The sequence below is a fragment of the Camarhynchus parvulus genome, chromosome 4A (genome assembly GCF_901933205.1).
Source record: "Camarhynchus parvulus chromosome 4A, STF_HiC, whole genome shotgun sequence".
NCBI lineage: Eukaryota > Metazoa > Chordata > Aves > Passeriformes > Thraupidae > Camarhynchus > Camarhynchus parvulus.
Genome location: NC_044600.1, coordinates 757,721 through 774,154, shown reverse-complemented (window position 1 = coordinate 774,154; position 16,434 = coordinate 757,721). Strand labels below are relative to the sequence as shown.

Below are 16,434 nucleotides of genomic sequence, written 5' to 3'. Positions count from 1 at the left end.
TTATGGCCATTCCCATCTCTCAGATGGCTTGGGCTCCCCCAGAGCATGGCAGAACCATGGCAGCCCCCAGCAGCCCTGTGCTGGCATCAGCCAGGCCCTCGGGTGGCCCGCGGAGCAGGAGTAGTCTGGAGCACTCAGTAGTACGTGGGCTGTGCTTCCTCTCCCCACAGCACATTTGCTACAACCACTTCAATGGTTATCATTCATGTACCAGGACAAAAGTGAAGTGACAGCAGGGCTGTGTGGGAGCGCACAACTGAGGTGTAAAACATGGTGAGGGAAAGAAAGAGTTTCCCAGAGAGCTCTCTTTGCCACCGAACGAGAGGATGCTCAGAGACACAGGGTGCCTGGGATGGGGGTTAGAGCTGGGACACTGCCCTGCTTGTGCTGCCGTGGGAGCCTTTGTTAGTGTTGGTTTTGGCAGGTGGGATTGCAGGGGAGTGCTGGAGCCACAGACCAACCACAGGCCAGCCCCAGAGCAGCCCCAGAGCAGCCCCAAGGCTCTGTGCACAGCCATGTGTCGCTGTGACAGGGGCTTTGGGGACATGTGCTGAGCACGGGGCAGGGCCTGCTCAGCCTGCTCTGTGCCAGCCTCCCTCACGCTGGGCAGTGCCAGGCCAGTGGGAAATGGGTGGGCAGGGGAGCTGCAGTGTGAGGCGTGCTGGTGGCAGTGCTGGCTTGTTTTCTGCATGCCTTTTTCCTCCCAGGCCGTGCTGGGCTTGGTTTTAGGGCAGGGATGGGTCAGGATGTCCTGGGCAGAGCTGTTCCCTAGCTCAGCACAGTTATCCTGCTGCTCTGGGGGTGTCTGTCAGGGCAAACAGGGGCTGACACAGCCAGCAAGCACCAGCAGTGTCCTCCCCACCTCCCTTGCCATCGCACAGGCCTGCTCTGCTGCAGGAGCAGCTCAGCTGGGTCTGGAAATGTGCTTTTGCTCAGTGGGGGAATGCCAGAGTTGGGCATTTCCACTTTCAGTTCAGGAAAAATGGTGTTTGCTTTCCCTTGCTTTACAGTAGAGTTTCCAGGTGATGCCATTGGGGGATCCTGGCTGCATAGTTTAGTTCCCTGGCTGTGTCAGCTGTGAAAGAAATTGTTCCAGTGTCCTCAGTGAACTTCATTCCAGCTTCTCCAGGCAGCCAGTGAGGCCCCAGGATTTACTGCTGAAATATCTCCCAGGAGTTGCTTTGTGCTGGAATTTCTCTTTGAAAAATCAGCGTTTGCATGGTGCTGAATGATGATGGGAAAGTTACTGATGTCTGTATATTTTTATTGGGTTTTGGAAGTGTTTTGTGCTGAGTGGCTCTGGTTTAGGGGCTGTCAGGACTGGGAAGATGTGTGGCGGGGGTGCCCTGGTGCTGGTGGGCAAGCACATGGACTGCTCTCTTCAGTAAGGGAGGAGCGACTCAAACTGGAAAAAGGAGAAAACTAAAGTACAGTGGAGCTCCTACATGTTAGCAATGCAGGAAACTAGATTTTCTCAACTCCCACACTGAGGTTGAATCCAAAAGAGGGGGTGTTGGGGATCTTTTATTACATTTCTCGCAACTGACGTGAATTCATGTATGGTGGAGCTTTTATCATTCCCAATTTGTGCTTACTTTGGTGTGATATGAGAGTGGGGTTTCTCTGATTGGACACGAAAACATCACAGCATAGCAGGAGGCAGCAGCTAAGCCTTGGTGCTGCTTAATTTGCTTTTGCTTCACCTTTTCTTAGCAAAGCTTCCCCAGTTTCTCAGCTGCTAAATATAAATTGGAAGAGATTCCCTCCCCACCACCCCCAGGCCCCAAACCTCCACGGTCTCCAGCAGAGGGGATCTTTCAACCTGCCCTGAACATCCTCCTCTTCCTCCTCCTGCTCCCTGGCAGCGTGGCTCAGCCATGGCTCCTGCAGCCCCTGTGCTCACTGCAGCTCCCAGAACTGTGTGGAAGGATGGCATTGCCATGGCTCTGGGATCTTTGCCTGCCTGCACCTTGTCCTTGGCAGCAGTGGCTGCCCAGCAGGATGGGGCTGTGCTGGTTTGGGGTGGCTGCAGCTGTGCCACCCTGTGACCGTGCTCACAGGGGTTTTCAGGTTGAGGGAAGAGACGAGGATCTGACTCCATGTTTCAGAAGGCTGATTTATTATTTTATGATATATATATTACATTACAACTACGCTAAAAAACAGAAGGAAAAGGTTCATCTCAGAAGGCTAGCTAAGCTAAGAATAGGATAGAAAAGAATGGTAACAAAAGGAGCTGTCTCGGATTCTGTTCGAGATAGCTCACCCTTGATTGGCCATTAATTATAAACATCCAAGATGGGCCAATCAAAAATCCACCTGTTGCATTCCACAGCAGCAGATACCCATTGTTTACATTTTGTTCGTGGAGCATCTCAGCTTCTCAGGAGGAAAAATCCTAAAGAAGGATTTTAATGAAAAGATGTCTGCGACACCACCCCAGTGCCCTGGCTGCTCCTGCTGTCCCACTGCAGCTCCTGGGGGCATGGCTGGCACTGGGATGCCCTGCCCCAGGCTGGGGACATGCCTGGCACTGGGATGCCCTGCCCCAGGCTGGGGACATGCCTGGCACTGGGATGCCCTGCCCCAGGCTGGAGGCATGCCTGGCAGTGGAATGCCCTGCCCCAGGCTGGCAGCTGGGCTCTGGAGCCAGAGCCAGGGCTCCGTGCACACCTGGGGGTGGTGGTCCCAGCCCTGTTTGGGCACAGGGCTGGCTCCTGCTGGAGGGTGGGGTTGGGCTGTCCCGTGGGGACAGTCACACTGCCTGGGTGATGGTCCTCAAACCTGAATTGCACCCAGTTAACATTTTCCATTTCTTCCTTCTTTTCCTTTCACAGCACCTTTTTTTTTTTTTTTTTTTTTTTTCCTTTTTCCTCTTATCCTCAGTGTGTCTAAATCTAAGCCTTTTGAAAAGGTCATGGTGGTTTTTCAGGAGCTTTCCTGTTTCTGCTGTGTGGTTTCTGGGTGAGCACAGCCCCAGGCTGGGTGTGGGGGTGTGTCTGCACAGGAGCTCCCATGCACACGAGCCCTGGAAGGCCTCGCAGGAGAGGCACAGCCCTGGGTCAGAAGAGAGAGCCATCTGCTGCTGCTTCCCACGCTGTGTTGGAGCAGGTGCTTGGGGACAAGGGAAGGAAGGAGCTTGGAAATAGAGTGAGCTGTTCCTTAAAAATCCTCCCCAGTCTGAGAAAAGATCATTTAAGGAGTCCTTGAACCTGGGGAGGTGACCAAGCCATCACTCCTAGGGATGGACTAATCCTGGTGGGACTTTCATGTCCTGTGCAGGACTTCAGGCCTTGCAGGGGCCATCCTCCTCAGGATCAGCACATCACATCTCCCAGAAAAACAGCCATTTATGAACCTCATTGCTGACCTTTCCCTCGGCATGAAAGCTGCTTTTGGCTGGCTGTGGGCAGGCAGCAGGTGCTGAGCCAGGGCTGGGGGTGGGCAGGTGAGCCCCTGGCCACAGAGAGGTGGGAGCTGTCCCCAGGGGCTCTGGGGACAAAGACTCTTGCAGCAGTCGCAGGCGTTGAAGCTTTCTGCCATAAATATTTTAATGTGTCTTTTGTGTCACTCACTGGGCACAGGGAATGGCACAGCAGCTGGAATTCCAGGGAATTCCATGGTTCTGCTCGGTGCCCAGGTTAGTCCAGCACCTGCAGCAGGGTTCAGCACTGCCCTTGGTTGGTGCCAGTGTCACACACACAGCCATGGGCACCTGCAGCAGGGCTCAGCACTGCCCTTGGTTGGTGCCAGTGTCACACACACAGCCATGGGCACCTGCAGCAGGGTTCAGCAGGGCTCAGCACTGCCCTGGGTGCCAGTCTGACACAGCCATGGGCACCTGCAGCAGGGCTCAGCAGGGTTCAGCACTGCCCCTGGTTGGTGCCAGTGTGACACACACACAGCCATGGGCACCTGCAGCAGGGCTCAGCACTGCCCTTGGTTGGTGCCAGTGTCACACACACAGCCATGGGCACCTGCAGCAGGGCTCAGCACTGCCCTGGGTGCCAGTGTCACACACACAGCCATGGGCACCTGCAGCAGGGCTCAGCACTGCCCTTGGTTGGTGCCAGTGTCACACACACAGCCATGGGCACCTGCAGCAGGGCTCAGCACTGCCCTGGTTGGTGCCAGTGTCACACACACAGCCATGGGCACCTGCAGCAGGGTTCAGCAGGGTTCAGCACTGCCCTGGGTGCCAGTGTCACACACACAGCCATGGGCACCTGCAGCAGGGTTCAGCACTGCCCTGGGTGCCAGTGTCACACACACAGCCATGGGCACCTGCAGCAGGGTTCAGCACTGCCCTTGGTTGGTGCCAGTGTCACACACACAGCCATGGGCACCTGCAGCAGGGCTCAGCAGGGCTCAGCACTGCCCTGGGTGCCAGTCTGACACAGCCATGGGCACCTGCAGCAGGCTGGGGTCTGCAGGCTCCTCCCTGCCCTTGGCATCAGGGTGCTCATGGCCCTTTGCCAGCCCTGCTGGCACTGCCTGTTCCGTCCCAGGTGGGGACACCATTTGCTCCTGGCCACCCAAGAGTTGGCTCTCACACCCAGGAAGCAGCCCCAGAACCTTGGCTGTCGGTTCTCTGCCCAGAGCAGGTTCCTAAATCACCTTCTGGTGAACAGAGCAGGCCTTGTTGAGGAGCACAGCGAGCTGCTGTGTGCCACACGTGCCATGGCTGTGTCCATCTCCATCAGCCTCGTGCCACCTGTGTGTGCCAGCCCCTCCCAGGGCTGTGTAAACACCTGCTCTGCCTGTGCCCAGCAGTGTGTCCTGTTGTGGGCAGGACAGACAGACAGCAGCCAGGGTGTGTGTCCTGTTGTGGGCAGGACAGACAGACAGCAGCCGGGGTGTGTGTCCTGTTGTGGGCAGGACAGACAGACAGCAGGGAGTAGCAGGATGCTGCTGCAGGTGCCAGCCTGTTGCGGGGCACACAGGTGGGACAGATGCCCAGGAGGAGCTGCCTGGAGCAGTGTGGGGGCAGCTCCTGGGGGCACCAGGAGCAGGAACTTTGGCTCTTTGGCACTTGGCACAGGCTTTGTGTGATGTGTGTGTCCGTGGGCAGTGTGCAGTTCACAGCAGGGCAGGTTGCAGGCACTGTAAGCTGTTTTTTCCCCATTAACTCCCTCTGTGCTCCTTTCTGGACACGGTGTGCAGACAGGGAGCAGCCCCCAGGTGGAAAGCTGCTGCTCCTCACTGACAGCAGAGGTGTCTCCAGGTGGGGTTCCCAGCAGCAGGCAGTGTTTGGGCAGTGTGCAGTGTGAGGCAGCCTGGCAGGTGAGTGACACGCCTGTGACACGCCTGTGACACGCCTGTGACACAGCTGCTGCCTGCAGGGCTGCCGGCCTCTGGGGTTAGCAAAAGGAAAGAAAACAGGAGTTGCAAAGGGCAGAGCACTTGAGGGGTTAATGGAGGGTTAGGAGAGGGCTTTGGGCTGGCACAGGAGCTGTCCCCTCTCTGGGTGTCACTGCACCCTGCACGGCAGCCCCTCCTTGGGGTGCTCACTGAGCATCACCCTCGCTGCATCCGTCCCTGTGCAGGGGCTGGGAAAGGTCCTGCCCTGTGCTCACCAGGGCTGGGGGCAGGACAGCCTCTGCAGGGCTCCTGGCTGAGCCACGCTGCTTCCCTCAGGGGCTGCAGAGCCCTGAACTCCCCCTTTGTCTTTTCCCTGCTTGGCTTCTCACAGCCTCTAAAACTGTCATGGCAACAATCTCCCCTGCCAGGAGCCTCTGGATGCAATAACTGCAGCAACCCTTCATGAATGGCCATTTTAGAACTGTATAAAAGTGACATTACCCTGTTGTGACCATTTCCCATCCAGGTGCTGCTGGTTTTTAGGCAGACCCTGAAACTGGAGGTGGTGCCAGCTGTGGGGACAGCAGTTTGTGAAGTGCTCTGAGATGCTGTGTGGGGAGTTCAGGCTTGGTTTTGTAACAGCTGCTGGTCACAAAGCCTCTTTTTGGCTTGGGAAGAAATGAGTGGACTTTGCTGAATCCCTGCCTTCCTGCCCCCTGTGCCAGGGCTGGCTGTGCTGCTCACGGGGCAGTGCCCTGGGGTTTCTCAGTGCTGTCCCAAGAGTGGCCTTAAATAAAAATCCCCAGTTTGCCACAGAGCATCAGCTGAAGCCTTGTTTGAGGGTCTTTGGTGGCTCCCTGCCTTTCTCTGCCCTTTCTGCAGAGATCAGTATTCGAGGACAGAGGTCTGTTCAGGGTTGACAGCAGCACCCCACTGAAGTGCCTCGGGCACAGCAGCGTGCTCTGGGTTTGGTGCCAGCCCTTGATTTCCCCAGTGTTTGCCCAGGAGGGTTCAGTGGCCAGCACAGGGCGAGTGCCAGGGATGAGCTGCCCAAGGAGTGGCTCTGATCAGGCACAATCAGGCTCTTGTTGTGCCTGGCCTTGCCCAGGGGCAGCATCCTGCTCCTGTGTCCTGTTGGATTGTCCCACAGGATGGGCACGAGCTCCCCCTGCCTCCCTGCGCCTTGGCAGGGCTCTCAGGCAGACAGTGCCTTGTGAAACTTTTAAATTAGGGTTTTTTTGGAAGGTTGACTCCCTCTGTGCAGCCTGTTTGCTGGCCAGCCTCAGTTGCTGGCTCGTCCCTCTGAGGGCAGTGCAGAACCCAGCCCAACCAGCTCGCTGCCACCTGGGGCTGGGGCTGCCCTGGGTGCTCGGCCAGGCCAGGCCAGGCCTGCCTTGGCTGCTGCTGCCTTTGGGGGCAGCCAGGGCTGGGCAGGGAGGGCTCTGGGGCCAGGCCTCACCGCCTGGGGACACAGCAGCCCACGCTGGTTTGTGACAAACACGTGCACAGCACGGGCTTTGCTCTTGTGTTTTACCTGGCACACACGTCTGGTGTCGTCTGGTTCAGGTGTTGGGGCTCATTAAGTTGTTAAATGTGAATTTTATCAGTATGAAACCAGTGACTTGGTGAAAAAAGGAATCAACAAATAGAGAAGAAATCTCTTGCTGCTGCTTGTCCTCAAGCTGGGTGAAGAGGTTGAATGAGAGGCAAATATTTGAAATATCTTTGCAAGACAAACTTCTTTCTCACCAAGACCAGTTCTAGGGCCTGTTAAAATCAAGGATGTTTCTGTAGATGCCAGTGGGGCTGGGGCTCCATGCTCAACAACCAGAAATCCCATTTTTATCTACAGGAGGGGAACCCAGCAGTGTGTGTGGCTGGAAGGGCAGCGAGCAGCCCTGGCTGCGGGCTTGGGGGCAGAGTGACCCCCAGGCACATCTGGGCTGCAGCCCCTGACAGCCACAGCAGGCCTGGGAAAGCTTCAGGTAAAGGAGAAGTGACCAGAAAGCTTTGGAAAAAAGGGGAAATAGAATAAATATTGATTATGCTGGAGTGTGCTGAAGTATGCAGCCTGTCTGATTTGAAACAGCCAGAGATTATTCCCTAGGACCCACTCTGGGAAATAATCAGTGTTTAAAATTTGATTATCAGGAAGCCCAAGGACTTTAATCTGCATAGATGTGCTTCAAAACATTTATTTGCAGGAACAAGGATGTTTGATTTTTAGCTGTCATTCCATTTATAGATAATCCAGAAAAATGTCTGCCAGCTTTAAACTCCTCGTGTGTTTAGTCAGTGTGGTCTTTGTTTCCTTCTCCCAGGGAGAGGTAAAGTTGTGTGTATTGTTCTGATGTGCTTCGTTGCCTCTGAAATGATCCTGGTGCTAAATATGGCATTGATACAGCTCTGCCATGATTTAATTAAGAAGAAATCTATAACTGAACATAAGAACAGCAGCCTCTCCAGGGCTGTGGCCCCGTGCCAGGTGGAAGCATGATTCCAGGAGCTTATTTGTGCACAATTAAGGACGGTCACAGCCTTAGAGCCCAGCCTTGCTCCCAGGGCAGCAGCCTTGCATGCTGCAGCTCCCAGCAGAAGCCTCAGCCCATTGCATTGCCAGGGCTGGGGGCACTGGGGGGCTTGGCAAAACAGGGAGTGGGATTGCTGACTGTGAAATACAAACATTTACATTGGGTATGGATATTGAGGGGAGGGCAGTGCTCCCTTGGTGCATTTAGTGCAATACATTTGTTGCCAACTTGTGGCTTTCACCCTGTTAGAGTCATCAGAAACATGAGAAATAACATCTCTAAGGTCTATATATCCTTTATTACACAATTTCATGGATAGTTTAGGGAAGTTCAAGTTCCACCTTTGGATTAACACATTGATAAACGTGTTTGCTTTGGATTTGTGCTTTATTTTGATTGCTGCTTTTCCCTTTCCCCAGAAACTGCAGTACCCATCTGTGCAAAGGACATCAGTGATGATCTGATGAAAGAGTTTGCTTTCCTGTCTGGTGAGTATGAGAACATCTTCAGGGTCTCTCTCTCCCTGTGGTAATTAAATACTCCAGAGAAAGTTCTTTGCTGTTTGTCAGAGTGATGCTTCCCACAGGCTATTAGCCATCAGGTGGTATCCAGTGCCACTAGAAATGCTGTTAATAAATCATGGAGGCACTTTGGAGCAGCAGATTAGGTTTCTGTCTCGTGCCACTGTAAAATATTCTGGCTGCCAGCACTGCATGCATTACAAGCACTTTGCTGTGAAATGCATTTCTGTAGGTTCCAGAGCAGTGTGCTTGTTTGCCCTTGTATTTCTGATTTCTTCTGCTGTGCTGTTTAAGTACACTCAGTGAATAAAGGAAATGCCTGGTACTGAATGAATTAGTTTCCAGCACCTGCCCTTGTGAGTTGGGCTCAGAGGCACATTTGGCTTTGTTTGGCTCTGAGTGCTCTGAGCTGCTGGTGCCCCTCAGCAGCGCCAGGGCAGCATCCCTGTGTGTTTGGCAGGTGGAAGGGGCAAGGACAAGGCCTGGATCATCACCCTGCCTGACAACGCTGGCTTCAACCAGGTGCCCGAGGAGAGCGTGGCCAGAGTGCTCACCTACCTGACCTCAGTGCCCAGGTAGGAGCTGCGGTGTGCCCTGGGTGGGCAGGGGTGCAGAGTGCTCACCTACCTGACCTCAGTGCCCAGGTAGGAGCTGCGGTGTGCCCTGGGTGGGCAGGGGTGCAGAGTGCTCACCTGCCTGATCTCAGTGCCCAGGTAGGAGCTGCGGTGTGCCCTGGGTGGGCAGGGGTGCAGAGTGCTCACCTGCCTGACCTCAGTGCCCAGGTAGGAGCTGCGGTGTGTCCTGCCTGCCTTGGGCAGGGCTCTGCAGGTACAGCAGGGTGGGGGTGAGGGCTCCCTCAGCTCTCAGAGCAGGACAGGGGTGCCAGCCCTTGGTGTCCAGTGAGGTGTTCTGTGTGCCAGGAACTGCAGGGCAAGGAGTGGGCATCATCCCTGTGGCCTGTCAGCTGGAATGTACCACGCATTTACTTGATGAAGTTTCTAATTAGCAACAAACTTCCCTCAAGCTTTGGCGTGTGTCACTGCTTAAATATACCATGCTGCTGCAAAATAATGTTTTGACGTGTACAAATAGAGAGTCACTGCTGTGGAAAAAGAGAAGTGAAACCAGAGGAAGAGCCTAATTACAGAACAAAGCCTTTGGGGTCCCTGTGACAGCTGACAGCCCAGCAGAGAGCAGCAGCTCCCATTACCTGCCTGTGTGTCAGGGCTGAGCTGCTGACAGTCTGCCTGTGCCTCACATGGGGCTGCAGGCTTGGATTGATGGCCCTCCTCATTCTTGCTGCTGAGCCTGGTCACTCTGTTACCTGGAATCCTTCATTTTCTTGAATAATGCCTGTTTTGGCAGATTCTGTCCTGCAGGGAGAGCAGGCTGACAGCAGCTGGGTGGGAGCTTTCCATCAGCAGCTGCTTTGGAAGAAATGTGGAGTGTTTAGGCACCTCTGTTCAAAAAACAAAAAAAAAAAAAACAACCAAAAAGGAGCCTCTGGTTGCTCTGTCCTCTTTTTGATGGACTCTGAGGCTTCAGGGGCTCCTGGCCCAGCAGGAGCAGGACCCTGCCAGGTGTTTTCATCCTGTGCAGGTAGCCCTGCTCTGTGCAGCTGCACTTCCCAGCTCTGGCTGGTTCTCCAAGGCTTCTCATCCCACCCTGGCATTAGCAGGATGAGCAGTCCTGCTGTCCCTGTAATAGGTCAGACTCAATCAAGAAACTAATGAGAGCTGCAAGCTTGCTGGTGATTCAAACACGTTCAGCATGTTTTTAGTAAAAGCACTTTAATCATCCTGCTCTGCTGCTCCTGCCACCACAGCAGCCTGCCCCAGTGTCTGATCAGCTCAGGAACATGTGCTCCCCAGCACCTGGGGGCTGGAAGGCTCAGGGGACCAGGAAGGCATCACCTGGGGAGGGTGGCAGGTCTGTGCCAGCCCTGGTGCCCTGGGTACACATCCCCCAGCAGCAGCATCACATCGTGGGGCTAGAGTCAGACTTTGGCCAGAAAGCCTCTAAAAGGGGGAAATATTTCCCTGCCAGAGGTATTTCATTTCCTCAGCTGTCAGGGTTGGGTGGCATTTCATTTCCCCATGTATCAGGGTTAGGTGGGTGCACCAGCACCTGCTTACCTGGATGTGCAGGGCGGATCAAAGCCACACAGCCCTGCCAAGGAGCTGCTTGGTGTCCTGCCTCTACAGCCTGGGAACACCTCAGGGCTGTCAGGTTTGTGGTGTTTGGGCAAGCTGAATGGTTTGGAGTATTTTGGGAAGCTGAATTTCACGAGGCACTCTTCTCCTGGAAATCACTGTTAGATAAAGGAGATGGATGCTGGAAGCTGCTCCCGAGTCCTCAGGGCAGGTGCGTTCACAGCAGAGCCAGGAGGAAGGTGACTCTGTAGGCAAGTGAATTTTTGGTATTCCTGGGAACTGCTGCAGGCAGGAGGCAGCTGCAGGAAGTGCTTGTGTGGATGAGCTGGAAGGGAAAATAAGTAATAGGTGCCCATTTCTATTCTGTGCACATCCAGCTCCAAATGCTGCCTGCCTTCAGGCTGGCTGTGCTGGGCAGCACCTGCGGGGGGGGCTGGAAGCAGGGAGGTGTGAGAGATCTGCATTTGCAGAAAAGAGACCTGAGCAGTGAGAAAGCAGCACTTTATCCAGGCTTGGATTGAGGGCTGTGACAGTGTGGTCCTTACAGCAAATACAGATCTTTTCTCTGGGCTGAAAGAATTGATCTCTTCCAAGTTAAGCCAGAATTCCAGTAGAAGCTTAAAAAAACATAAATCAGTTGAAGTCAGTTATGGTATCTGTAAGATTGTTAGTACAACAAACTGACTGAATTACCATTCAAGTAAAACTTGCAAATGGAAAGAATCCCTGTGTGTGTAGCCTTGGTGTGGTGTTACCTTCAGTCCTGTGTGCAGCTCTGGGTGCCACATTTACAAAGGATGTGAAGCTCCTTGGATTGTGCAGAGGGAGCAGGTCTGGAGGGAGGGCGGGAGGAATGTGAGGAGCAGCTGAGGCCTCTGGGCTTGTCCTGTGGAGAGGGAGGCTGGGGGGATGCCCTGCTCTCTGGGCTTCCTGAGGATGTGCAGAGGAGGGGGCTGAGCAGAGGAGGGTGCTGAGCTCTTCCCCGGGCTCCCAGGGGCTGGACGTGTGGGGATGGAGCCAGGGCAGGTTTAGAGCAGACATTGGGAAGCGTTTATTTGCTGAGGGGGTGTCAAACACCAGAACAGGTTCCCTGGAGATGCCATTGATTCCCCACGCTGTCGGTGTTCAGGGGGCATTTGAGCAGTGCCCTGAACACATCTCCTAGCTTTGGTCAGCCTGAAGTGGTCAGACACCTGGACAGGTGATCACTGTGGGTCCCTTCCTACTGAAATGTCGCATCCTATTCTGTCCTCTGCTGGTCTTTGACTCACAGCTTGTTGATATCTGGACAAGCTTTGCCTGTTTGCTGTGGGCTGGAGGTGAGGTGCAGTGGCTCAGAGCAGTGACACAGACAAGTGGCACAGTGGAGGGTGCTGGTGCCTATAAATATCTCTGGATTTCAGCGTTGGGCAGGTCCTGGTGCTCTGATCCCACCAGCAGCAAGGAGTCTCTCAGGGCTGTGCTCAGTCTCACAGCTGCAGGCCCCAGGGTCCAATTTCAAGTCCTGCAAAACATCCCAGGTCTTTATTTTTAGTCTGGTGCATCAAAAAGTGACAAGAAACACCCAGAGAGAAGCAATCCTTGCCCTGGCTCTCTGTCTCCATCTTCCTGCTGCTGGATCCAAACAAAGAGCCCCCAGAGCCTTGGTAGAAGGCATTGATTTATTTTTATTGCCACTCTAAAAGGTACATCACAGCCTGGAAATCTGATAAACTTGCAAGGCCTGGGTTGCAAATGGTCCCAGACTTTCTCCACTGGCCTAGAATAAATGTCAAATTTCTCCCAGTAGGTGTCAAGGCTGTCAGACTGCTGGGAGCTTCCCTTTGTTTCTGTAGGGAGCTGGTAAAAGTCCATTAGCATGCTCAGAGGTGCTCCCTGAGCACAACCTTGTCCTGAGTTAATGACCAGCTTTTCTTAACCTGCACTGCACTACAGTCTGGCTGCCTTTTCTGCATTCGGGGGGGCTGTCTTCAGGTTTTATTATGATAACAGCACTTCTGTGCAAACACGGTTTATTTTCTTCACTTGCGGGCCCTTGGGAAACACCAGGGAAGTTGGGAATTGTTCTTTATAGCTCAGAGACATACCTTTTAAAATTTTAGAGAGTGCTGAAAAACCAAAGGCTTTTATTTTTGCCTCAAACCAAAGGATCCTTTGGCTGCTCCCACCCACCTGGGTCACTTAGCTCATGGTGGGAGTGAACAGAGCTGACAGAAACCTGCAGAGCCGTCTCACATTGCCTAAACCACTCTAAGCAAATAAAGGTTTAGGCTGAAAAGTCAAACTCACCATGCTCACAGCCTCAGACTTTATTCCATGTGTTCTGTGTATGACCCATATGTAAAATCTGATGTTCATTTTCTCTGCTCTTTTCTTCTACACTTCAAAGCCACTGAATGAATTCAAGAGAAACCTTTGCACTTTGGGCGTGAAGTTGCAGATCCATAAGATGTGGCACAGGGAGCTGGGTGCCTCTCCGTGCCTTCAGCCAGCTTTTGTTATGAGTCAGAGGGAATTGCAGTCCTTATCCCTCTGAGCACCACTGCTAATTCCTCTTAAACGTGCTTGTCAGAGTCCTAGCTGCCACAGAGCAGGCAGCAAGATGAGCACTGAATGAAAGCTCCTGCACTGCCTTCAAGTGACTTTTGTTTCTTTCCTGTAGTGAGTTGCCAAGTATTGTCTGCCTTGTGATCCCTCTGAGTAATCCCCGTGCGTTTGCCTTGCCAAGCACAGGAATTAGCAGGGATGATGCTGGCACAGGGCTGTGCCCAGGGCAGCCCCCTGAGCCCTCTGGGGAGCCAGCAGTGTCCTGGGAGCCTCTCCCAGCAGCAGGGCAGGTGCTGTCCCACATGGCTGTCCCACATGGCTGTCCCACATGGCTGTCCTGTGTCAGCATCCACAGGGTAAACACTGCAGCCATTACCTGGCTGTGCTCTGAACACACTCCTGGGGAGGAGGAGGAGGTTCCAGGCTGGCTGTGTGCAAACAGAGCAGCTGTAGCTCAGCTGCTGCTGTGTGCTGCTCCCCCAGGCTGCCAAGGAACGTTTGAATTGCAGCCAGGGCAGCCCTGGGCCCTGCCAGAGCAGGCAGCCCTGGTGCAGCTGGCTGGCCTGGCCGCACTGGGCATCTCAGAGCAGCTCAGAGGGCTTGGGTGTTACAGGGACTCTGTGCTTGCTGAGCCAGCTGGGCTGTGCTGGAAAACGCCTTGGGCCAGTGGCTGCCTCCCTGCAGGACGGGCTGGGGGAGCCACCACAGCTCCCTGTCCCCTCTGCCAGGCTGCCACTGCTCTGCCCTGCCACCCTGGTGTCACCCCTCCTGTCTCCTGCCCGAACAAGGCAGGAGTCCCCTCCTGGCTGCTCTAACCTGGGCAGGGAAGGCAGGGCTTTGGGCCATCAGCTGGGGGAGCCTCTGGCCAGGGCACAGCCCCTCTGCAGGCTCCTTCTCAAGGCCAGTTTGGGTTTCAAGAGCAGTCTGTCTGCTGTCACCACCTCTGACCCAGCCACAGGTGATGCTGAACCCTGGCTAGCACAGTCACAGGGACATTGGGCTGGCAGGGGAGCTGTGGAGATCACAGAGCCTGGGCTGGAAGGGATCTTAAAGATGATCCAAGCCCCCAGCCAGAGCAGCCTCACCTGCAGCAGGTTGTGCTGGAATATCTGGAGATGTGAAAAGCCCCAGGTGGGTTTTTAAAATATCCAGAGAAGGAGATTTCACAATCTCTCCTGGCATGTCCCAGGGCACTGTCACCCTCAGGAGAAAGACATTTTTCCTCATATTCAGATGGAATTCCATGCGTTCAGTTTGTGCCTGTTGCCCCTTGTCCTGTTGCTAAGCTCCACTGGAAAGAGTTTGGGCATTCAGGAAATTTTTTTCAAAGGGAATTTCAAGAACTGCAGAAATACTAAAATGTGGTTTGCATTCTGAGCTCTTGGATTTGGGTTTTTTTTGGGAACAGAGTCACTTTTCTTGGAACGTTATCTGGTTATTGGTATTTTCTTATCTTGCAGTCAGCATGAGTCTGACACTAAATTTATCCTAATCCTGGACAGAAGACTGGACACATGGACATCAGTCAAAACGACTCTCCAAAAAATAGCAGTAAGTCCTCTTTAATGTGGATTGCTTTTAGTCACCCTGCCTTTGGATTGCTTTTAGTCACCCTGCCTTTGTGTATCTCCTTCAGAAAACACTGGGAACCAGAGCAATGGTGCTCCTGCTTCCTCTCTAGGCAGCACTTTGCTTTATGGCCCTGTAATTAATTTTAGTGCATAAATGAGCTGCTTGTGTGTTAATTTGCTTGCTTGATCCATTTCCTGGGGTTTATACTCTTTTGCACTCATTCAAATATGTTTTGTGCCATGTTCTATGCTTTTGATGGGTGGAAAACTTTGCTCCATATATGTTCTTTCTTGACACTGGTTATTAGTTTATCTTACCTAATTGTTGGTGACTGAAAGTTTTAGGTTCTTTAAACAGGCTTCACAAGGATTTGTATGTGGGCATGGATGGAAAAATCTATTTAAAAGTGTATGGATGCATTAATGTGTTTTAAATGATCTGGTACATGCATTAAGCATTGGCAGGTACCTGTTGTGAACACAGCTCCCAAGGGGGGTTGTGCAATTCTGCATTGCTCTGTGTCTGGGAACCAGAGCTTGGATTTACAGCAGAGCGTGCAGCTGTAGGAAAGTCCCATTTATGGGTGTGTGGGGAGCTAGGAGCTAACAGAGAAATCCTTTCCCAGCCACACCGTGCCATGGGGGTGGGTCAGTGCGAGTATTCTGGGTGCATTATTGTTGGGCTTGTTTCTGCTCAGTCACTGAGGGGTTGAAGACATTGGTCCATCTGAGAAGGGATGAAGTGAAGGGAATGTACTGAGGCAGAAAATGCTTGCCTGGTTCTGATAAAGTTAGATTTACGGTATTTTAAATGGTTAATGCTGCTACAGCTGAACTTGGTGTTAAAAATACCTGGCTTTGCTGGCAGTTTGCTGGTCAGCATCCCCTAGGAGGCAGAGAGGGCTCCCTTTTTGCAGTGGGAATGAGATCCCACTAAGAGTATTTTTGGTTCTGATTTTTCTGAATGTTAGAATCTGAACCTGCAAGTGTGGTTACCATACCACCAAAAAAGAAGCAGCATTTAGAAAGTAGTTCTTTAAAGTGATCATCAAAATTCAGTTCTGCTGCCAGCGTTTGAACAGGAGCTCATACCAAGAGCATCCTTTAAGGATGAAGGACTTGCTTTGCATAGTCTGGAAGTGTCAAATGGGAAAAAAATCCTGTCCTAATTTGTAGCTTCTACAGAAGTGTCATTCATTTTGTGTTTAATAAGAAAATGTAATTATTTGAGCAGACACCCTGTTTGTGCCATGTGTCCATGTGGAGAGGTGACTTTGCCTGCAGTGTCAGGGCTGTCCATGCAAAGAGTGGGAGGTGCTCTGTGCAAAGAGGGATGCAGGAAACCTGTGTCCACTAAATCTTAACACTTGGGAATATGATCTTAAAAACGGAGTCAGGTCCTAAATGGCTGTCTCTGTGTCCAGCAGGTGTAAGGACAAAAATTTAAATCATGATTTTTTTCCCAGTCACGCATCATAAGCCCTGATGCAATTAAAAAAAAAAAATCTTTTTTCTGATCTTTGTACAATTTTGGAGTACAGGAGTGCCATGAAGCTGAATTTAAAGCACAGACTGTGTCCTATTTTTTCCAGCATATGTATATGCAAGTGCAGCTCTGCGGTTGTGCATCTGATCTTGAAAATTTTTCTATCACACTGTACAGATTTTTGTTTTAACTCTTTGTGCATGTCGGTAATTGCCTGGGCAGAGCAGGCTAGCAGTGCAGTGGGAAGTGATGCTGGGCAAGCCTCGGGTTTTGGCCAGAGCATCTTTCCTTGGTTGGCCCCAGAACCCAGAGCAGCTGGAAAGG

The 16,434-nt window shown here is 52.8% G+C and overlaps 1 protein-coding gene across 1 annotated transcript in view; it reads left to right on the top strand.

Moving 5' to 3' along the window:
- MCF2 (MCF.2 cell line derived transforming sequence) overlaps nt 1-16,434 on the top strand; it is a 52,982-nt gene that overhangs the window by 2,800 nt on the left and 33,748 nt on the right. Inside the window, 3 exon segments of the mRNA XM_030967467.1 lie at nt 8,252-8,320; nt 8,814-8,928; nt 14,514-14,604. Of these exon segments, the coding sequence (XP_030823327.1) occupies nt 8,252-8,320; nt 8,814-8,928; nt 14,514-14,604 (275 nt within the window).